The following is a 22,858-nucleotide window of genomic DNA, read 5'->3' on the forward strand; positions in this document are numbered from 1 at the left end:
AAGTCAATATCCTGTTTTTCAACGGTGAAAAACGGTTAAGCAAGCTGCAGCGCAGCTTCACACATACTCAGGGTCAACGTCCAAGTACCAGAGACTTAGAAAGACTTTGTTCCTGGTAAGGAACAAATGTACACTCCTGATAAACCTCACCTTTACAGTTAAGGAGAACTCCTGTGTGTAATCATCGCCCCTACACTGAGTGCACGACAACAGGGGTGCCCATTTCAGACGCTAAATTTATGTGTCTGTCCTATTTCAGGAACCGGATGCAAAACAACTTATTCTACCGCCACCTACTCAGAGACCACAAAGGTGTATTACGAAGACCGGCCAGCCAGCCCGCCGGGTGTTTAATGAGGAGCAAGCTCTGGCTTGGCGTCTCATCCTGGGGCTGTACCACCACCCTGGCAGCGTCTGTGGTCTACACTGCAGGACACCAGGCGTCTCCCAAGGTGCCCCCCGTCCGCCCTGCATCCGGCCGGCTCCCACATAACCCTATCAAGAGCACGCCGGCGCCTCGCAGGCTGCGGGGTGCCGCATCGCCCAAGGCACCGGGCGCCGGGCTAGTCCCCAGGCCGGGCCGCGGGAGCCCCCAACAGGGGCCGGGGCGGGTCAGCGTGGGCGCGGCCCCCCCGTACCTTCGAGGGGTGTTGAGGAGCCGCTGCTGCTCGTCCCCTTCCTCCTCATCCTCGTCTGTCTCGGAGTCGGGGTGACAGTAGCAGAAGGCCCCGCTGCTCCGCTTGCGCTTGCGGCTGCCCGGGCAGTAACAGAAGCCGTGGCCGGCCGCGTCGCCGCCAGTCTCCTGCCTCCGGGCCGAGCCCCCCGCCCCAGACCCCGGGTCCTGCTGAGCTCGGGCTCGCCCCGGCTGGCGCAGGACTCGGCTGCTCAGCAAGCCCATGGGCCACGGCTCCCTGGGACTTCAGGGAGCGCACCTCAGGGAGCCCAGCGGAGACCGTCTCCAGCCATGGTCCGGCCGCCGCTGGCCCCCGCCTAGCCCGGGCGCCTACACCGCCACCTTCTCGCGCGCAGCCCCAACCGTCGCAGCGCACGCTCACACCTCCATCCTCCGCCCCGCCCGCCGCGACTGGCCGCGCGGTGCGCCGGGAGCGCAGGACCTCGCCCCCTCGATTTCGCAACAAAGCGCCGACCGACGGGCGCATGCGTGCGGCGAGCCTCCGGAAGGGGCGGGGAAAGGCGTGCTTGGCGGGTGGAGCCTGCGCAGAATGAGACGCAGGGTTGGCGGTGGGACCCGCGCGAGTTGTTGGTTTCTGGTCGGCTTGGGTCTCATACCAGCTGGAACTTTGGGGCCGACCTACCTTTAAGCGTTACTTCGTACACTCGTTTTTGTAAGCAGGGCCGCGAATTCCAGCTTATTCATTCTTTCTGCACAGGTTCCCTTGAGCTCCAGATGCCTGCTGGGCCCTGTGCTAGGCAGGGGGCAAAAAAAGACAGTGCTGTTTGGACTCTTCTTTGGAGGAGCTCAGCGGTGCTGGGATCACGCCCTGTCGGAGGTGGGCATGGCTTCCTGGGGGAGGAGGACCTAGAATGTGGAGTTTTGCTAGGCCTTTGGGTTTCTTAAACATCAGCCCTCCTCTGCCCTGGAGGAATTAGGACAAACGTTCCTTGCACTCCTTCCCTTGCCTCCTAGCAGCAGTGGGACATCTGAATAGGGTCTGGTACCGGAACTGTCAGGGCTTAAAGTGCCTTCTGGAGGCCCGAGCAAAATTTACATGTGTCTGAGCAAAATTGACAGCTGTCTGCCTCGAGTATGCAGCCGTTGTCAGGGACTCTGGACAGTCAGCTTTAACTCCTTGACTCCCTTCTGCTACTTTTTAAATAAAGTATTTATAATGAGATATTTTAAATGAAATATTTATAATGAATTACTCAAATAGGGTAATATGATCACATCCATGGGCCTACCACAAGTAGGATAATCTAAACCTTAAATTTAAATTATACTTGCTTTGATTCATTCTTTTAAATAGAACAATAGAGGTAGGCAGAGGCTCCCTCTCCATGTCAGTCTGTCTGTCTCCACTGTGATGACCACTATGCTGAGAATGGTGTGTATCATTATTCCCATGTATGTTCTTATACAAATACCCATAAGCAATATATTTTCTTTTGCACATTTAGGTATGTAATTAAATGGAATCATACTGTACCTACCATTCTACACCTTTCTCCTCTCTCAAAATTATATTTTTCAGATTTATCTAAGTGACAATCTCTAGTTAATTTTCACCACTCTTTGGAGACTAACTCATAATTTATCTTTTCCCTTACTGAGGGAGTTAGGTTGTTTCTACTTTAATGTTCTTATAGAACAATGATGAACACTATGTGCAAGGGATTCACTAAATAGATTCCTAGAAGTGGATTTGCTGGGAACTTTCTACCTTTAGTAGCTATTGCCAAATTGCTCTCTGAAATGACTGCACCAATTTATATTCCCATCAGTAGTATATGTAGTTTGGGGGCGTTAGTGGACTGGTGTCTGACTCAGGCCTGAGAAATCTGTATGGAGAGAGGCTGGCTGAGGCAGCTTTTGGGGGGGTAGGGAGGGGCAGAGAATGATGGCTGCAGGGGGATCAGTGTGCATGCCCAGAATTTGTCAGCACAAAGCATGTGCAAGTGTTTCCCGTGGAACAAGTGTGGGCCACCATAAGACAGCCAGCATGGGATCATCTTAGATTCTGTCCAAGAGGTGTGGGTGGAAGGACCAACAGACTTCAGAACAGAGAACCTGAAGAGTTCCTAGGGGCTGAAAAAGGAAAAATGTATTTGCCTTGCCAAAGGAATCAAAAATGAGTAGTTCGCTGGTGATGGGGGTTGATAAAGGAACACAAAAGAATGCGCACAACAATCCACTTTAAACATCTGCCAACATAGCTGATCCTCTACCACCACAGCAGTAACAGTGGAGTAAGAACCTTTGCTGCTGTTGTTCACTCTCCTGCCTCCTCCTGCTACAACCGGGGCTAGGTTGGGGGTGGGGAAGTATTGGAAGGAAGCCATAGTGGAGAAAGAAGAGAAGCCTACATATCCCCTTTCCCAAAAGCCAGTTTCCTGCTGACGCTAGGCCAGAGCTGAACGAGGGAGGGAGTCTCAACTGTAAATCAGGTTTGGAATTTTGACATATTAATTACTGAAATGACACTGTTTCATGACCTTAAGGGATGGCACAGTAGGACTTCTTAAAACCTAAGAGTGACCAGGAAAGTCATGACTCTATCCTCTATCTGAATTTTCATCTAAAGACAGGAGAACTAGGCCCGATGAAGAAACGTACATGGACAGTGGGAGAGAAAATCAAAGTTGCTTCATAATTATATTCCAGAGTCATGCTTGTTTATATAATAAACATTCCTCAAGGGAAGCTTAATCCTGGCCTCTAGAAGATGTCCAGTCAACAAATGTAATTCTTTTAAAATTTTGGCTAAGTCATATAATTTAAAGATAAAACTATCAAAAAATTGTAATGCTTCCAAAGCCAAATAAAGTTGACTGAGAGATCCCATACTCTTCTGGGTAGGTATCAAAGCTGCAGTAGTATTTCCTATAATTAATTGGAATGACTTAAATATTCATGTAAATAGCTTTCACCAATAGATCAAGCACTTATAATAGGCAAGTAGAAACAAATCTTTATATTTCACCTATCAAAATACAATAGATACTATAGAATAAACAAAGACACATACTCTAATATAAATGTTCTACTTAGAATAGAGAGCATCACTCATTTCTGAAGAATAAATTAAATACATTATATCATTAGTCTTTAGTATATGGGAACATTAGTTATAGCACTAAGCCCACATAAGACTAAATATGTTATTTTCTCTTAAGTTGTAGTTCCTCATAGAAACCGAGTAACATAAGTCCCTTTCAGGGTCTAGGATGAGAAAACTCACAAGTGGCAAAGTCAGTCAAAGAAAGCACATACTTCATTTTAAAGGCACCATATTTTATTAAAGTTATTTTTCCATCTTGGATACAAACTGAACTTTTGAATGAAATCCAAGTACGCATTCAGAATAATTCTGGGGTTGAAAGGCACAGTGCAAATGTAAATTACAAATCAACGAAATCGAAAGTGATTTTTAAAACTAGTTTTAGCACAAAAAATTTCCTTTAAGTAAAAGTAAACTCAGAGCATTACACCATCACCAGGATACCTAGTTTGACAGTTATTTTTCTCCGTTCATCTTCAAGATGGATTAAGACATTAACCATAATATTGTGGAATGTTCGGCATTCATGTTTGGTAAGCAGACACATAGGATCTGTATAACCACACTTTTACAATTTAATTTGTTCAGACAAGTTGGTGATTTTGGTACACTTTACACTTAACCTGGAGAGAGTGAGTGATCTTAACATAAGATGTGATGGAGGAAGTCTCCCAGGCCAAACTCAGGAAAGGTCAATTAACACTATAGACAAAATCTAAACAAAGAGATTTGTGGACACTTTCAAACCATGACTTTGTAAAACAGCAAACTGGATAGATGTTCTTACTGACTATATGCTCACAATTCCAAATCAAGAAATTACCAGCCACTCTAAAGACAGAATTAGGGAAGAAAAGTGGTTTTAGAAGTCTTCCACTTGAATAGTTTTTCACCAACAAGAAAACATGAAATAATTTAAAATATTCCAATTCCTTTGAAACACAGAGCACATTTTTATTTCTAATTTTAAGTCTCCTTTTATGTTTTATAAGCTTTGAAATGCAAGTACAGCTTTAAAGCATCATAATGAGTAATTATAGACGAATAATAGTACAGTCTATATCCTAGGAGGCATCTGTAGGCGTTTTAATTGGAAATAAGCATTGTGAGATATTGCTAATAGCAGTGTAGAAAGATGAAGTTAAAAAAATTTCAAGAGTTGGGAATCCTCTTATCCTTTCTGGATTTTATTTTAATCATCTCCTCCACAGAGAATGAGCAGTACCTTCCTGTAGTCTCCGGATGTGTCACCCTGGCGACAAAGGAGGAGAAGTTACAGTCAGATAAATGGATTTTAAAATGGAATACACAGGGCCAGCCCGGTGGTGTAGTGGTTAAGTTTGTGCACTCCGCTTCAGCGGCCCAGGGTTTGCAGGTTTGGATCCTGGGTATGGACCTACACACCACTCATTAAGCCGTGCTGTGGCGGCGTCCCATATACAAAATAGAGGAAGACTGGCACAGATGTTAGCTCAGGGCCAATCTTCCTCACCAAAAAAAATTGTATCTCTGAGAAAAATCCAGACAAGATTGAAAAAGTTAACCTAGATGACTATAAGCTGTGTATTGTACCCCCAAACCCCCCTGGTACATAGTTGCACATTTCAGTTGTGGCACGTGGGATGCCGCCTCAGCGTGGCCTGATGAGCAGTACCATGTCTGCGCCCAGGATTCGAACCAGCAAAACCCTGGGACGCCGAAGTGGAGCACGTGAACTTAACCAGTTGGCCACAGGGCCGGCCCCGACATATATCTATTAAAATAAATCTTAATATATTCTTGTTCATACTTTGTCTCATTGATCTGCCAAAGAACAAGGATATGTTCAAGTCTATCTAGCAGAGTATTTCCATCAATGTCGTCTTTTGCAGCCTCAAGTTTCTCATTTATATATTTGAATGCAATACTATTTGCCACGTAAAGTTTCATGACAATTTAATCTTTGTTGTGAATTGTTGCCTTTATCAATATAAAGTGATCCACTTTTTATTTAATGCTGTTTCTCTGTAAATTCGTTTTACTTATAATCCCTGCTTTCTTTTTTGTATTTCTCAAATGTGCTTTTCCCTGGCCTTTTTTTTAAAGCTTCTTACATGTCACTGTATTTGAGTTGTTCCATTCATTCATTCATTCATTCATTTATTTATTTATTTATTTATTTATTTATTTGAGGAGGATTAGCCCTGAGCTAACTACATTCATTCATTCATTTATTTATTTATTTGAGGAGGATTAGCCCTGAGCTAACTACATTTATTTATTTATTTATTTATTTATTTGAGGAGGATTAGCCCTGAGCTAACTACTGCCAGTCCTCCTCTTTTTGCTGAGGAAGCCTGGCCCTGAGCTAACATCCATGCCCATCTTCCTCTACTTTATATGTGAGACGCCTACCACAGCATGGCGTGCCAAGCAGTGCCCTGTCGGAACCCGGGATCTGAACCTGCCGGGCCACCGAGAAGCGGAACCTGTGTACTTAACCGCTGCGCCACCAGGCCGGCCCCTGACTTGTTCCTTTTAAACAGCATGGAGTAGGATTTTATATTTTTACCTAACCTGAGACTTTATTTATTATTATAATTTACATTTTTATCTTCTGTCATTTTTTCTATTATTTGCATATTTTATATTTCTATTCTCCTTTTGGCAATTGTTATTGAATGGGCAATGTATTCTTCATTTTTAATTCTTTCCAGTGTTGTGTGAGTGTGTGAATACACATATATATTTACATATTTATATATATACAAACATATAATGTAAATATGTTATATTTATATTGATGTTTCCCCAAGCCAATCAATATTTTTGTACTCCATCATGAATAGTATTATATAGACTTTCCACAATTTATTTGAGTCATACCTTATTGGTTAATAAAAATAATATAATATGTAATGTTATATACTATAAATGTATGACATTATTTATACAAATCTAAATAATGCTATGATAAAATATAATATTTAGTGTACTTTTTTCACATTTCATGAAACAATTTTATTCAAATTCTGTCATAGATTTTTTTATTGTGGTAAAAAATATATATAAAACAAAATTTGGGGGGCTGGCCCTGTGGTCAAGTGGTTAAAGTTCCGCATGCTCCACTTCAGCTGCCTGGGTCCACAGGTTCAGATCCCAGGTGCAGACCTACTCCACTCATCAGCCATGCTGTGGAGGCGTCCCACATACAAAGTAGAGGAAGACTGGCACAGCTGTTAATCTTCCTCACACATACACACACACACACACAACCAAAATTTGCCATTTTAACCATTTTTAAGTGTATAATTCAGTGGCATTAATTACATTCACATTGTTGTGTAACCATCATTGCTATCTATTTCCAAAACCCTTTCATCACCCCAATTAGAAACTCTGTAACCACTAAGCAATAACTTTCCATTCTCCTCTTCCGCCAACCCCTGGTAACTTCCAATCTACTTTCTATCTCTATGAATTTACTGCTTCTAAATATTTCACATCAGTAGAATCATACAGTATTTGTCCTTTCGTGTCTGGCTTATTCCATTTAGCATGCTTCCAAGATTTATCCATGTATCAGAAACTTCATTCTTTTTTATGTATCTATGTACCATATTTTGTTTACCCATTCATCTGTCTGATGGACACTTAGGTTATTTCCAACTTTTGGCTATTATGAATAATGTTTACATTGGTGTACAAGTATCTTTTTGAGTCTCTGTTTCCATTTCTTTTGAGTATTTCCCTGGGAGTGGAATTGTTGGGTCATGTGGTAATTCTATGCTTAACTTTTTGAGGATGTGCCAAACTGTTTTCCACAGTAGCTGCACCATTTTACATTCACACATCCTCGTCAACACTTTTTATTTTCTGTTTTTGTTTTTGTTTTTAATTATAGCCATCCTAGTAGGTATGAAGTGGTATTTCATTGTGGTTCTGATTTGCATTTCCCTAATGATTCATGATGTTGAACATCCCTTCCAGTGCTTATTGGCCATTTATCTATCTTCCTTGGAGAAATGTCTATTCAAATTCTTTGTCATTTTTCAATTGGGTTGTTTGTCCTTTTGTTATTGAGTTGTAGGAGTACTTTATAGATTCTAAATAGTAAACCCTTATCAGATATGATTTGCAAATATTTTCTCCCATTCTGTAGATTAGTGCATTTTTATTTTATTATTTTCTCTAAAGAAATCCTAAACATATAATACCTAAGTAACGGTTACAGTTTATTTTTTAATTCTATAAGTTTTGCCAAGTTGCCTCCTAGAAAAGTTAGACCTGTTTACAATCCTTCCATGAGAGATGGTGAGTTTAACCCAGGCCCTTCTCAATGCCGATATGATCTCTTTAAACTTTGTTAAGGTATTAGGTGAAAAACGATGATTTCTTTTTGCTTGCAACTCATTGTATATTAGTGAGATTAAACATTCTAAATATTTATTGTCCATTTGTGTTTCATCTTTTGTGAAGTGCATGTTTTCTTTTTGCCCAATTTTTCTTTTTGGATTTTTGTCCTTTTTCTTAATGATCGGTAGAAGCTCTTCCTATGGGGATATTAACCCTTATTATATGTCACAAATATATTTTCCCATAACTTCATTTATGGTCATCCCTGAATCTTGTATTTTACTTACAGCTAGCTATATTTCAGCTCTGTAAATAAAGTGACCTCATAGACTCTACAGAAACAGAAACAGGTTCCTGAATGCCTTGTAGACATAGTAACAAACTCTGCAGCTCGAATCCCCTAATAGTTACACCTCTCCAAGCTATGAGTAGGATTCAGAATATTTAATTCACAGAGCAAATCCTGCTTTGAAGTTTACTGTGCACCCAACACCAGCTTCTAGGGAAATGGCTCTTGGCTTTCCTATTCATGAGACCCTTCTGTCTTCCTCAAGAAGTAAAATCCCAGTAATGAGGGTTTTGAGGGATGTGAATCGTTTCTCGTCACTCCCATGCCATGCTAGGACTCCTGGAAGTCTGGTGCCAGGTAAAGAACAGCAATCTAAGATAACTACCATGCTTTCCCATGTTTTCAGCAGACCTCAGCTGGCCCCGGAAGGGTTCTGGGTGACTGATTCAGTTGCTTATCTTTCACTGCAAGCAGGCAGACAAGGAAATTGTGCTCTTAAAAGTATTCATTAAAATATGATCTTTCTCTGTCTGGGATCAAATGAAATAATTACTATATTTAGATGCAAACATTTCCAGCTTCTAACCTGGCAGAGATTTAAACATCTGTGTGAAAGGAGAGAGACTGGAAATCTCTGAATTAGGGGAGCATCTTTCAAGGGAATGACATCTGCAGAAGAGGAAAAGATAAGAAGTATCTAAATAGCTAGGTGAGGACCCCATCCTTTCATCAGAGCTTTCCCCTGGGCCAAGGCAAGCCTCCCATGACCCACCTTGATGAAGGAGTACAGGGACTTTCCATAGAGCCTCTTGAAGTTTGCTCGGATGTCCAACATATCAATCTCTGCTCGAGAAACCATCACTCTGATAAGAGTGTCATCATCGGTGCCCAAGCCCTAAGGAAGAAAACAAGATTGCTGCATATCAAAGCCTCTCTTGTTTTCAGATAGTGCTCATCTTCGGTCTATCAAGGCAAGAGGATGTATGACTCTCCTGATGATGATGTCCTTTGCACCACAAGCCTAGAGGCCTGTGGAATATTGCTCCTCACCATAGTCTTCAAGGCTCTCCACAACCTACCTTTCCAACGTTCTGTGTTCTGACTAGAGGAGACCGCCCTCAGCCGTTCTAGACACATTTCCTGTGTTCTGCAGCCTGCTGGCCTCACCTGCAATGACTCCTCCCCACATGTCATCCTTCCCTCCCCAGCCTTACCCTCCTTCCTACCATGTAAAATCCTCTGATATAAAACTTCCTTTAAGGTCCTGCTCAAATATACCAACTTCTTTATATATTCTTTTCTGATCCTTGTCTCCTAAACAAATATTGAAACAAAATACCCTTTCTTCTGTGTTCCTATAATATTTGGATCCTCAATTATGGTCCTACATTCTCTTTTGTTCTTAAAGGTGTTTTGTATACACCTGCCTTCCTCTCAAGACTAGAAGTTCTTTGAGAGCAAGGACTGCATTTTGATCTTTCCTGCACCTCCCGTGGTTCCCATCAAGGGTGCTTGCACAGAGTACAATGCATGGTTAGGAACTTGGGCTCTGAAGCCAGACAGCCAGTGTTTGCATCCCTGCTCCACTGCTTCCTCACAAAGGACCTTGAGCAAATTGCATATCTTCTCTATGCCTCGGTTTTCTCATCTGTAAAATGGGGGTTGATAATAGGCCTGCCCCGTAGAGCTGTCATGGGGATAAAATTATACATATAAAGCATTAGAAACAGTGATCACACATCATAAGTATCCAATATTACCTAGTGTTATTATTGGCAGGCACTCAATGAACTATCTAATGAATTGAATTGACTATCTTAGACTGATTTTGGCTAATTTTAGTGGTGGATGTAAGTAAGCATATGAAGGTGGACGTAAGACATGACAGAGTCATTCAGATGCTAAAAATGAAGCCATTTACCTTCATAGATTTATAAAGCCTCTCAGCAAAATATGCAGGTTTGTTCCTCATGCACTTTACTATCAAGAGATAAAAAAAAGAAATGAAAAGATTACAGAGAAAATCCATGGGAAAAAAATGACAGTTCCCTCTGTTTCTACAAGGTATTTAGTAGTTATCTCTTGATTGCTTTGTTGAAAACATTTTAGCCAAACAGTGTTTCATGAACATAAGCCACGCTGAAAACATTTTCACAGATGGAAAGTATCCTTAATTTATTGACAAGTTCCTGGAGATGTAATTAACAAAGGCCAATAAAGCAAAAGGCAGCAAATAGTTTCAAAATGATTACTATCTCTCCCATATGAAACAGTTATTAATTCTAACCATTCACAGACTTGCAAATGAAGTTAGTATAGGATCATCTTTGTCATATACTGAAAATAAAGGCACGGAGGAAATGAAATATATAAAACCACGTGGTACAATAACAATCAGGTTGTATATAATATTTCTTGTTTAAAATTCTGGAACATATCATGAGTAATTTAAACAATTTTTTTATTCCTGAAAAAAAATTCTGCATCACCATGACAACAAACTGGTAACAATGAGGAAAGTCTATAGACATTTGTTTCTCCACTCCCCACCCCCACCAGCTTACCTATACCTAGCAGAGCATCTTCAAAGCTACCAGATGTTTCAGATTTAATACTCTGTTCAATATCCTTCTGTGATATCCTTTTGTATTCATCAAACACTACAAACAATAACAAGACAGCATAATAAATAATAAAAAAGAATAAGTAATAAAAAAATAAAGAAAACTAAAATTTATGGAGAGTGAGCATCTTTTAACTAGACCACACCATGTATTCTTTGGCACATTTCAAGAGGAAGCTAATTAGCAAAGTGAATGAGAACCCAGGAGACATATGGCAAGTGGAATGGGCCCAAGGAGCGGAGGAAGGAACACTGTGAATCCTGGAGGACATCAAACAAGTCTCTTCCCTTATCTGGGACCCTGTTTTCTCACACATAATATGGAGATAATCTCTGGAGGGATTTGCTTTTCTCATTGTTTCCTTTTGGCTCATCAAAATTAGAGAAACTCAACCTCTTCAAAACTGAGTCACATTTGATAACAGCTGGCTGGATCTTTTAATAGACTCTAACATAATTTTTTCTTGCATCTTTGCCAAGTATTTTTTAATGTGATGAACATGTTTTCCTTTCTTGCTGTCTCCTTCTGGAGCCTTCTGAGAGTGGATATCTGTTTCGTTTATCTACATCACCTTCTTTGGGGTGCTGTGTCGCCCAAATGTCAGTCTTGGGACACTCCTGCCCCACAGCATGCACCATTAGGTCTACCAAATGAGTGATGGGCTCACCCACCAGGACCAATCAGTCTTACCCTCCTGGGAATTTTTGAACTGAGCAGATCATGGGGATGGCCAAAGGCACTGAGTCATCTTTAACCTCAGAGAACATAGGGATCACCCGGGAAACCTGTCAAACCTCCTGGGTGTCACTCTCTGAAACACTAAGTCAGCAAGTCTGAAGGAGGGGTTCAAGAATGGACACCAGACTTTGGGAAACTCTGCCTTAGAAATAAAATCCATGACTCCCTTCTACTGAGATCCCCAGAACTGCCTTGATTTTTCTTCTTCCTAGAGTTGTTCAGCTCTCCCTTTAATTCAGTGAGCGATCAGTATCTTCCATGTTCCTCTTGTCCCATTCTATATTATTTCCTCATTTCTTACTTAGAGTCAGTGAATATTACTTGGAATCAAAGAAATCTAATTGACACATTTTCTAAGCCTCAGTTTTTTCCACTATAAAGTAAGAGAAATAATAGCTGCTCCATTAGGATGTTGCAACAAACAATGCTTATACCATGCTTAGCACTGCACCTAGAAGATAGAGAATTATCAATGAACCTTCATTATTGTAAATCCTCACTATTTGTGTTGGTTGCTAAGAAGATGAAAAAATTTTCTTTATCAAAATAGCACTTAAAAGTGGCTTACAGGCAGATAGTATTTTATAAGCATCCAACTGTGGAGTCGCACCAGGAATTGAAAATTGTTACAAATGTATTTGCACTAACTCGCCTTCTGAGGACCTGCAGTTCTTGAAACATGCCACTAGGGGGAGATGTGTGTTGTCAGTAATCACAAAAGGGAAGGCAAAGAAATAAGGAGCTAAGTCAGAAGTCGGTGCATGTGATGGTAGCTCATGCATTTATTAACAGGAGTAATTGCCTATTTGTTCTCACTGTGGAATATCTGAAATGACTGCAGCTTCCAAAGTGTTGTACTTTTCAATTACTTTATTTATGTTTTCAACATAGCAAACTCATTCTTCTCAATTTTCCCACGAGCTTTGTAAATTGTGTGTGATTATAAGGGCATGGTGGGTTTATAAAATTATGATATAGAATAAAGACCTAAAGAGTTTACATAAAAGATGAAATATCTTATTAAACTCTATTGCTGTTTACAAGAAGAAAATAAACATGACAACAAATATGCTACAATTGTATAGTATCTTTTTCCCCAAAGAACTTAAAAGCACATTACAAAGACTAGCATTATCACAAGCAAATTAGAAACATCACACATGGGAAATAAAATTTGAAATTATCCACTGTTCATCTTATGCAACATACCCCCTAAAGAAATCACTTTTATTAGCTTTACAACTTGGATGTTAAACAGGAATAAATGTCAACCAATATTTCTTATTTTATTGTTCACTGATGTTACTGAAGATTTTTTCTTATGTAACTAAATTTAAAATGGGCTGCTTTCGAAAAAGGGCTGATTAGGAAGGTCGGTTTCCTAAAACAGGAATGCCAAACTTCTATGAATACATTGTATATCTGCTAATTATTCATAGTTAATCTTTTAGAAATTGGCCCTCATGCACTCATACATTTCCAAGGTAAGACATCTAAGACAGTTCAGTACAATCGGTTCTTTGTACCAAGGAAAGGGGAAAAGGTTATCAATTAATTATGGGAAATACAGCTTTCACTATCTTTCAAACAGTTTCTTTGGAAGATGATACAAGTGCCTTACCATGCAACAGATGATTTCGATTCCGGGAACAGAGAACGGTTAGAAATTTCACCTCATTTGTCCCCCATTTCTTCTCTCCAGCCTCAAACAGATCCTGAAGCCAAACAAAGCACAAGTTGAAAACACCGCAGAGAAGGTGCCAGGACATATGCAAATATTTCCAGAACTTCAAAGAGCTGAGCTGGCTTAGTTTTATTCTGTTGGTGATGGGGGTGGAAGTGGCATTGGCAGTGAGTGGAAATGACTCAGGATTTTTCCTTAGCTCCTAATGGGACCCTATGATATCTCCTTGAGAGTTAGGGCAAACACCAGCGGCCCCCTCTAGGCAGATGACGTGGTTCTATTTTAAGAGCTAAAAGGAATGCCCTAGACTTGGGCTGTCCCATACAGTAGCCACTAACCACTACTTAAATTTTAATTAAAATTAAATAAAATTTAAAATTCAACTCCTCAGTCATAGTAGCCACATTTCAAGTGCTCAGTGGCCACATGTGGCTAGTGGCTACCCATACTAGACAATACAGATGTAGACCTTTTCAACACCGCAGAAAGTCCTATTGGACAACACTGATCTAGAATGATCTATGGTTATCTGGAGGCTACAGAAGGTCTCACAATAGAACCAGAACCCCATTAGTAATTGCTTATATTCTAACCAAATAGGAATATAAGAAATTAATTCTGGTCACTTTAACTATATTATTGATAAATCAAAACTATTGTTCATATCACTTCACACTCATTAGGATGCCTGCTATAAAAAATTTTTTTAATAAACAGAAAATAACAAGTGTTGGTGAGGATGTGGAGAAATTGGAACCCTTGTGCATTATTGGTGAGAATGTAAAATGATGCAGCTGCTCTAGAAAACTGTATGGCTGTTCCTCAAAAATAGAATTACCATGTGATCCAGCAATGCTACTTCTGTGTATATACCCAAAAGAACTAAAAGCAGGATCTTAAAGAGATATTTGTATGCCCATGTTCATAGCAGCATTATTCACAATAGCCAAAAGGTGGAAGCAACAGAAATGTTCATCGATGCATGAACGGATAAACAAAATGTGGTATACATACAATGGAAAACTATGCAGCCATAAAAAGGAAGGAAATTCTGACACATGCTACTACATGGATGAACCTTGAGGACATTATGCTACCTGAGATAAGTCAGTCACAAAAAGACAAATACTGCCTGATTTCACTTATATGAGGCATCTGTAGTCGTCAAACTCATAGAAACAGAATGTAAAATACTGGTTGTCGGGGGCTAGCGGGAGGGGGAAATGAGTTGTTTAATGCGTATAGAATTTCAGTTTTGCAAGATGAAAAAATTCTGGAGATTTTAAGTTCTTAACACTTAAAAATGGTTAAAATGGTGTATTTTATTAAAAAATTAAAAAAAATTCTTTTTTAAAAACCCTACTGTTCATTGATAATCAGCAGCTGGCTTGTTAAATTTCTCAAAATGCCCTTAATTGACACATTTTGTCACTTATTGGGGTTACTTCCATCTGTTCATCTGTTTCTTCCTTTTCACAGTCCCAGGTGGGCCCAGCCTTTGAGTCAGCGAAACTCAGACACCAGACACATAAGCGATGGAGCCTCCAGCCCCCAGCCAGTTGAGTCACCTCCATCTGTTCATATCTTCCCAGCTAAGACCTCAGACATTACAGAGCAGAGAGAAGCCATCCCACTGTGCCTTGTCTGAATTCCTGACCCATGGAATCCATGGGCATAATAAAATGGTGGTTGTTTGGTCACTAAGTTTGAGATAATGTGTTACACAGAAATAGTAACTATAACATGTGGGTAAAGAACCAACTTTCAACTGTCACCGAATACTTTTGTAAAATACCATAAAAATGACCTTGAAAAGAGTAACTTTAAATAATGCTTGGAAAATGCTATCTTTTTGTGTTAATTTTTTTAATAACTAGTGAGGTTGGACATATTTTGCACATTTGCCATTTCTGTTTTTCCTTTTCTGAGGTAGCTGTTAATGTTCATTGTCCATTTTTTTAAAAAAACTGGGGTATTCTTATTCATAGTAACAAAACAGTAGTTTTGATTTATCAATAACATAGTTAACTATATTATTTACTTATAAAACCTCTTTATATATTAAGCTTATTATACATAAGGTGAAACTTTTTCCCATTTCATCATTTGACTTTAATTTTTTTTGTGGTATTGTTTGCTAAAACAGTCATGTATATATATATATATATATTTTTTTTTTTTTCCTCAAAGATTGGCACCTGAGCTAACAAGTGTTGCCAATCTTCTTCTTTTTTTCCTGCTTTTTCTCCCCAAATCCCCCCAGTACATAGTTGTATATTTTAGTTGTGGGTCCTTCTAGTTCTGGCATTGTATGTTTTTTAATGTAGCCAAACTACCAATCATTTTTCCTTATGGTTTCACGCTTTGGCGTCATGCATACAAAATCCTTTCCCAGCTCCGGATTAGAAAAATATTTAACTATTTTTTATTACAATAACTTTTTGACTTCATTTATTTACATTAAGATTTCAGTCTATTTGGAACCCATTATGATGTGAGGGGAAAGTAGGGATCTAACTTTATTCTCTCCCAAATGGTTGGCAGTTGTCCCAACTCCACTGAGTAAGTAATCTGTGTTTTACCGATTTGAAATGCTACCTGTGTATTCTGACACAGGCTTGGTCCTGCTCTCAGACTGTCCAATCATTCCATTGGTTTCTCTCTATTCTTATACCAGGACCACAGGCTTTAACTTATTTTTACCTTTATTTTCTATTTAAACATAGATCAAGGCTGTCAGGATTCTAATCTCCATCATCTTTCCTCTATATTCCTCCTCTTCTCTGATCGCTTTGTCCTTTTCTTCCGAACTCTGGAGATTTTTTTCAGCATCGCTTTCCACAACAATGATTCTGTTTTTGGCAATGTCATTTCTGATCATTCTTGCTTCTAATAAACATTAAAATTGTTTTTTCTTGTTTCATCTAAGAAATTTCTCCTCCATTCATCTAGCTCCCTTTTTTGTCTCTGCTTACCTTCCATCCAGCTCCATTTTCATCTCTGTTATTTTCTCATTGCATTTTTTTTTTTAGTTCTTGTTTAATTAAAATCCATTTCTCTCTCATCTATTTAGGGTCCAAAGCACTCTGAAACCTGTCTCTTGTGGTATGGCCATGTTTGCCTCCCTCCTGCCTCAGTTTGTTCAGAGGCCACATCGTGTTTGAGTTGAGGATTTGTTGATTTTCATGCTCATTCATCCTTAAATGAGGGGCAGTGTTTCCAGATCTGTTTGTTCCCCAGAACAAGGTGAGTGCGTTCTTCTTGCAGCTCCTCACTTTTCATTTGGACGAATTTCAAGCAGGAGCGCTTGTGGCTAGTGCACTCGGGGCAGCTGAGAGCAAGTCTTCTCTGAGGGGTTGCCTCCTGTTTGCATGAAGCCGCTGTGCCTGCTTCCCTGGGAGGGGGTGGGGGGACCGGGTGCTGAGCCTCTTTTCTGGGGCAGGAATGGCCCTCCCGCCTCCTTGGCCCAGGTTTGCTGCCCATCTGGCATTTTAATGGTCCTCCTCCACAGTTTCCAGTATTGATGCAGATTTTTCCCTATTTTTATATTTCCTGGTTTGTTTGTCTTTCAGAAGAAGGGAATCAAATATGTGTCATCGTCCAGCAAAAGTTCCAAAGGGTATTTTTCATGTAGTTTTAATATATCATGAATTTCTTTTTAAAGTAGGAATTCTGATCACCTATTATTTCCTTTAGTGCAAGTTATATTCCAAGAATAGATAAAATTCGACTTGTTAGATAATAGCCTCTCTATATTTTAAAATTTCTACCTTTTATGAGAAATTAGTCCCTAATTCCACCTGCTCTGATCATTCTTATCTCAAACTCATTTACTTTCCTACATTGAAATCCAGCTATAATACCCAAAGTTTGCAAATACTCCCTTGCTGCTGGTGCAAATTAAAGAGCAAAGATGGACCAGCTTTTCCTACTGTCTGATCCTGGAAAAGCTGAAATCTTGGCTGGAGTTGTTCTTAAATTCCTCGCCTCTTGGTAAGACTTGGAGGATCCAGAGACACTCTATTCTGAGTTCTGTTCCCTCTGTCCACCTTCCCAAGCCCAAAGTTGTTTGGAAGCACCTTTTCACCTGGTCACCTCCAAAGAGAACTGTGCTCCTTGAAGAGCCCAAAAATATTTGTTTGTTGAATTGCATGCTTTAAAAAAATCAGGCTGGGGCTGGCCCGGTGGCGCAGCGGTTAAGTGCACACGTTCTGCTTTGGTGGCCCGGGGTTCACCAGTTTGGATCCCAGGTGTGGACATGGCACCACTTGGAAAGCCATGCTGTGGTAGGTGTCCCACATATAAAGTGGAGGAAGATGGGCACGGATGTTAGCTCAGGGCCAGTCTTCCTCAGCAAAAAGAGGAGGAGTGGCAGCAGGCCAGTCTTCCTCAGCAAAAAGAGGAGGAGTGGAAGCAGTTAGCTTAGGGCTAATCTTCCTCAAAAAAAAAAAAAAAGTTAAAAAAAAAGCTGAAAAATAAAAATCAGGCAGACCTGGATTCACAGGGCCCAATTCCACCAATATGTGATCTTGGACAAGTTATTTAAATCTATGCATCAGTTTCCTAATCTATAAAACAGAAGTAATAATATCTACTTAGCAGATTTGTTGTAAGGAAAAAATGTAAAGTAGTTAACACAATGCCTGGCACCTAGTAAACCCACCAAAAATTGACAGTGGATATAGTGTTTCAGGAATAAATTGCTCACTAACCCTTCATTTCATTTGGGATTCCCCTGGGCTATTAGGTTCCTTCCAGCCTGCCCAAAAATGCTCTCCTTGAGGTAACTGAAATTCACATAAGCATCCAAGAGTTCCAGTATTTTCAATACCTTCTCCCTCCTCCAAGCTTCTGGATTAAAGGCAATTTCCTGTATCTCCTGTAGGGCATGGGCCACCCCGAGTCCTCAGAACTCTTATGAGAGCAACAGGTTCTCTCCTGCAGAATCCAGAGTGGCTCATACTTCACATACCGAGTGGGACCAGTCCTTCTCTATGGTTGTATATTGGTTAAGAGCACAGGGTCTACATCCAAGTTGCCTGGGTTCAAATCCCAATTCTGCCATCTATTATCTGTGTACTTGAGCAAAGAACTTGACTTCTCTGGCCTCAATTTTCTTGTCCATAAAACAGCGATAGCAATACTTACTTCATACAGTTACTGCAAGGACTCAACAGCTTACTTCATATAAGGAGCTTAGAAGAATGTTTGGTAACTGGTAAGAACCCACTTTTTATTAGCTATTATTATTAGTGTTATCTGGCTACTGTAACTAGGACAGGGCAACCATCAGTGGGCTGGGTACCAGGGAAGCAACCCCTTCTTGGGGTTGGGTATGAATTTTACCCAACAGGTTACACACTGTGCCAAGCTGTTTTACACAGGTCTTATCAAATGTTCTCTTTGGGAAGTAAAAATGCAAAATAAACCAAGCAAAGGCAGGTCCCTTCACCTCCAAGTAGTTTAGAAGATGCTCCGTGGTTCTTTGGGGTGGCTACACCATGGTCCCAATGTCAAGAAATCTGGAATCCAAGGGTCTTTACATAATGATGTCCTGTGCCACCCCCAGCCCTAAGTAGATCTGCAAGGAACTTCTTCTGTTGAAGGTTACCTGTAGGAATCTTTTTTTCATAACATATCCCAGCCTGGCCAATTATACACTGAAATATAAGAGGGTGTCCTCCAACCAAGGCCTGTCTTACTGGCAAAAGAGAGGAAAGAAGCTGCAGTTCCACTAACCTGGGCATCCTGTCTCACGAGAGCATCATCCAGGTAATTTCCTTCATCCCTGCCACCCTGAGGACGAGAAAAACAAACCAAAGAAAATAAGAGAGTATCTACCAAGACTGGGGGGTGCTGTTAAGACAGAATGTCTGGGAACCTAAGCACATGGTCATTAGACAGAATGCCACTAGTGGTCACTCTTCCAGCCTAGGAAGAGAGAACAGACGTCCTTTGAATGAGCTTGCATTATCTGTGGCTCTGATCTGTGCCTAGAGAACACCACCAACCAAAGGGCGAGCCCCAGTGTGGCTCCCTAATGTTGCGTGGGTGTCTCTGCCAGCAGAAGGAGAACAGATGCTCTCTGTTGACCACTCCCTCCACGACTGCCTCCTCTCCTTTCCCACCTCCCCCACTCCGGTGTCTCCCCAGCTGACTCATGCCTTCCAAACTGGCAAATCTACACTGATCATTTATGCCAAATAGGGGCTGGGAAAGGAGAATCAAGAGAATCTGGACCAGCAGTGGGGCTTGAGGAGCACATGAAAATGCCCCCACCCCTCACCAACACCAGCTCACAGGGAGAGCAGGGTTGAAGGCTTGGAGGAATGCTAAAGAGTGACAAAATAAGCTACTCTGGTTTGTTAGGCTATTCTTATTGCTTTCTCAATATTCTATGGTCTCGGCTTGGCTCAGCAGACTGGTAAATGTGGGAGGAAAAGAGGAAATGGGTAGGAAATAAGAAAAGCAGGCCGGCATTGTTAAACAAATCTCAGAGACAGAGTGAGGTGGGAGTTGGAGATGATTTCCGGGGTTCTGCTTTGGTTGTTGGAAGAACAGCACCAAGATGAACAGAAACAGGCAAGTCCGGAAGATGAGCTGGTTTGGAGGGAAAATGAGTTCAGGTTTAGTTTAGGAGGACTGATTTGAGTTGATGGTAGAATGTCCATAAGGAATCATCTAAAAGCAGTGAGAAATGAGTCTCACGCTCAGGAAGGAGGTCAGGGATAAAGATAAAATTGGGAAGTCATGTGAAATATCTCGTGTATCCATCTTCTCTTTTCTGGCACCCTGCTCCAACAGTAGCCCAGTCCTCCTTTATTTCTCATCTAGAATATTGCGGTAACTTCCTACCTGGTCTCCCAGCCTCCAGTTCAACTCATCTTACACATCACTATTACATCACTCTTCTGAAAACGCAGTTCCAATCACACCACTCTACCACTCCAAAACCTTCAGTGGCTCCCTACTGCTCTCCAAAGAAAGGGCAAACTCATTCCCATACAGAATCCCAGTTCATCCTTCCACCTTGCTCCTAAAATTACCAGCCCAACCGCTCAGCCAGTTGTTCCCCGAATATATCTGTGTCCTGTCTCGTTGGCCCTTTCTTGCTGTTCTTCCTGCCTGGAATATACCCACCCACACCTCTGCCTCTTGAAATCCTAGCAAACCCTCCACACTCTGAAGTAGCACCTCTGTCATGAAGCCTTTCCTTTGTTTCTGCAACCAAACTCGCTTCTTGAATCTTCCTTTTACTCTGTGCCTCCCCCTTGGTACTTAACTTTTCATGCCTTTATTATAGCAACTGTGTACCTGATATACTCCTTATGACAATATAAACTCTTAAAGCCGTGGAACTGCCTCTTAATCATCTTCCTAATTTTCAGTGTGCCTGGCATGTATTAGGTACTTGTAACTATAAATTAGAACTAACTAAATAAGTAAAATTAGAATAAATGGGCATCCATGACTGGCCAGAGACTGTAAAGCAGAGAAGATAAAACAACAGAGAGTCCCAAGAAAAACACCTGGGGAACGTTCACATTTGGGAGGTTGAAAGGATGAGAAAGCCTGGAAAAGGGGATACAGAGTAAGAGTCTCAATAAAACCCAACCCCCACCAGAAGCAGCCACCAGAGGGAACCACTCACAGCGGACAGAGACACGAGCACGCGCTGGAACATGAAAGACGTGTCAGAGCGAATGTCATCTTCAAGGCTCCGCCCGTATTCTAGCAAGAGAGTAAAATTAGCGACATCAGGACAGAGTCCTGCCCAACACTGTGTCACACTCCGGAGCCTTCTGTCCTCTCCAGGACCAACCTGTTTACTGACGCAGCTCCTCATGAGGTTTTTCACCCCACGGTTTTTCAAAAACTAAACTCTGATAAAACAGTGAAGATAAGCTTAGCTTGTCATTACAGTGGAAATGAGATATTCCTGTCCCTTAAAACGGGAGGTCGAGACAGCTGGGGTGTAATCCTCACTCTCCGGTCCCTACTGTCCAGGGGTCTGTCCTGAACGTGCTTTTCGGGGACACAGAGAACAGTAACTGTTGATCGGCGTGCAGAAAGGCAAAGGGAGCCGAGTTTCCGAACCCGCGGTGGGGACAAGCAGGGGGCTGTCAGGCTCAAATTCTAGCATGTGCCTTCCCTGCCATGTCACTAGCTGGAGAGCATCCCCAGAGAAGCTCCAACCCTTCACAGTCCTCGGGGAGAAGACCTGCCCTCAGCAGACATGCAGATCCCGGTGCCAGAACCACACTCTCCAGGTTTAGAATCTCCGGCTCTGGACACTTACCAAAAACCTCTTACTGTTTTGTTCTCTTTCTCCCAAAGTACTACATGTTTACTACAGAAAACTTAGGAAAAAACAAATAAGTAAAATGAAGGGGGGGGAACCACACCATAATCTAATCACCCCAAAATAATAATCATTGATAACATTTTGGTGAATATCCTTCCTCATTTTTCCCCACATACACATATTATTTTTCTTTCCTAAAAAAAATGGGATCATAGCATACTTTTTATAATTTGTCTTTTTTCACTCATCCATATACCATATCATGTAATGTAATTTAATATTATCTGTCAGTATACATTTTGATGACTACATAATAGTCTGTTGTGTGAGTGTATCATATTTTATTTAGCCAATCTGCTACTGTTGGACATTTTTAGCTACTATAAACAATGCCAAACAAACACTGCAGGATCTAAATCTTTGTGCACTTTTTTATTATATTCTTAGGGGAAAAAAGGTATGCATCTTTTAAAGGCTCTTCATATGTATTGTCCTCTGGAGATTTGTAAGAAGCAAGTAAATGGCTAGCATTCTGAGAAGGCTGGAGGACATACAGTCCAATCTGGATGTAAGAAGTTGGGCCAGACGGCCCCTCCAGGCCATTCCTTGGAACAAGAGAATTCACTGGTGCCACCCTTTTTGAACAAGCATATTTGATTCTCTGCTTGATAATAAGGAACAATTTTCCAGCCTTCAGAAGATTAGAACACTGCACTGGGTAGCCTAAGCAGAGTGGCATCTTCACCTGAGAAGTTTTGAGAAGCCAACAGACAGTCTTTGCCTAGACGGGGATCTGCCTGAAAGCAGAGCTTGGAACTGAGGATGCCTCATGGTCAGTGTTTCTATGAACAGGGTCTAATCAGTGGGTAACGACCTGCTGCTAGTTTACTTCTCAAATCCCAGCAAAACCTCAGCCAGGCCACTGAGGATGCTACATACCAAGCTGGTAGGTCTGGTTTATGCGCCGGATCTCCTCCGGTGACCGAGAGGCCAGGATCTCAATCAGGCAGCCCTCATCCGTGCCAGCTCCCTAAACACGAAACCCAGAGGAAGAGGGTGTTATGAGCCAGTTTACAAAGTTGAGTGCCAGACACAGAAGGAATGCAGCCAGGAATCTGTAGAGAATAAAGACAACCCTCGGGG

The 22,858-nt window shown here is 41.2% G+C and overlaps 2 protein-coding genes across 3 annotated transcripts in view; both read right to left on the reverse strand.

Moving 5' to 3' along the window:
- GMCL1 (germ cell-less 1, spermatogenesis associated) overlaps window positions 1–1,192 on the reverse strand; it is a 47,045-nt gene extending 45,853 nt beyond the window's left edge. The window contains exon 1 of the mRNA XM_070572434.1: window positions 639–1,192. Coding sequence (XP_070428535.1) covers window positions 639–898 — 260 coding nt within the window. The 5' untranslated portion in view covers window positions 899–1,192. The remainder of the gene's footprint in view (window positions 1–638) is intronic.
- A 2,760-nt stretch (window positions 1,193–3,952) lies between these two features.
- The window catches only part of ANXA4 (annexin A4), a 61,066-nt gene continuing 42,160 nt past the window's right edge, over window positions 3,953–22,858 (reverse strand). For both annotated transcript variants that reach the window (XM_008514851.2, XM_008514852.2), the window contains 8 exons: window positions 22,655–22,745; window positions 21,062–21,141; window positions 19,150–19,206; window positions 13,348–13,441; window positions 10,929–11,024; window positions 10,286–10,344; window positions 9,137–9,259; window positions 3,953–4,992 (listed from right to left, as the gene is read on the reverse strand). In XM_008514851.2, the coding sequence (XP_008513073.1) occupies window positions 4,933–4,992; window positions 9,137–9,259; window positions 10,286–10,344; window positions 10,929–11,024; window positions 13,348–13,441; window positions 19,150–19,206; window positions 21,062–21,141; window positions 22,655–22,745 (660 nt within the window). In that variant the 3' untranslated portion in view covers window positions 3,953–4,932. The remainder of the gene's footprint in view (window positions 4,993–9,136; window positions 9,260–10,285; window positions 10,345–10,928; window positions 11,025–13,347; window positions 13,442–19,149; window positions 19,207–21,061; window positions 21,142–22,654; window positions 22,746–22,858) is intronic.

Source organism: Equus przewalskii, chromosome 14 (genome assembly GCF_037783145.1).
Source record: "Equus przewalskii isolate Varuska chromosome 14, EquPr2, whole genome shotgun sequence".
NCBI classification, from domain to species: domain Eukaryota; kingdom Metazoa; phylum Chordata; class Mammalia; order Perissodactyla; family Equidae; genus Equus; species Equus przewalskii.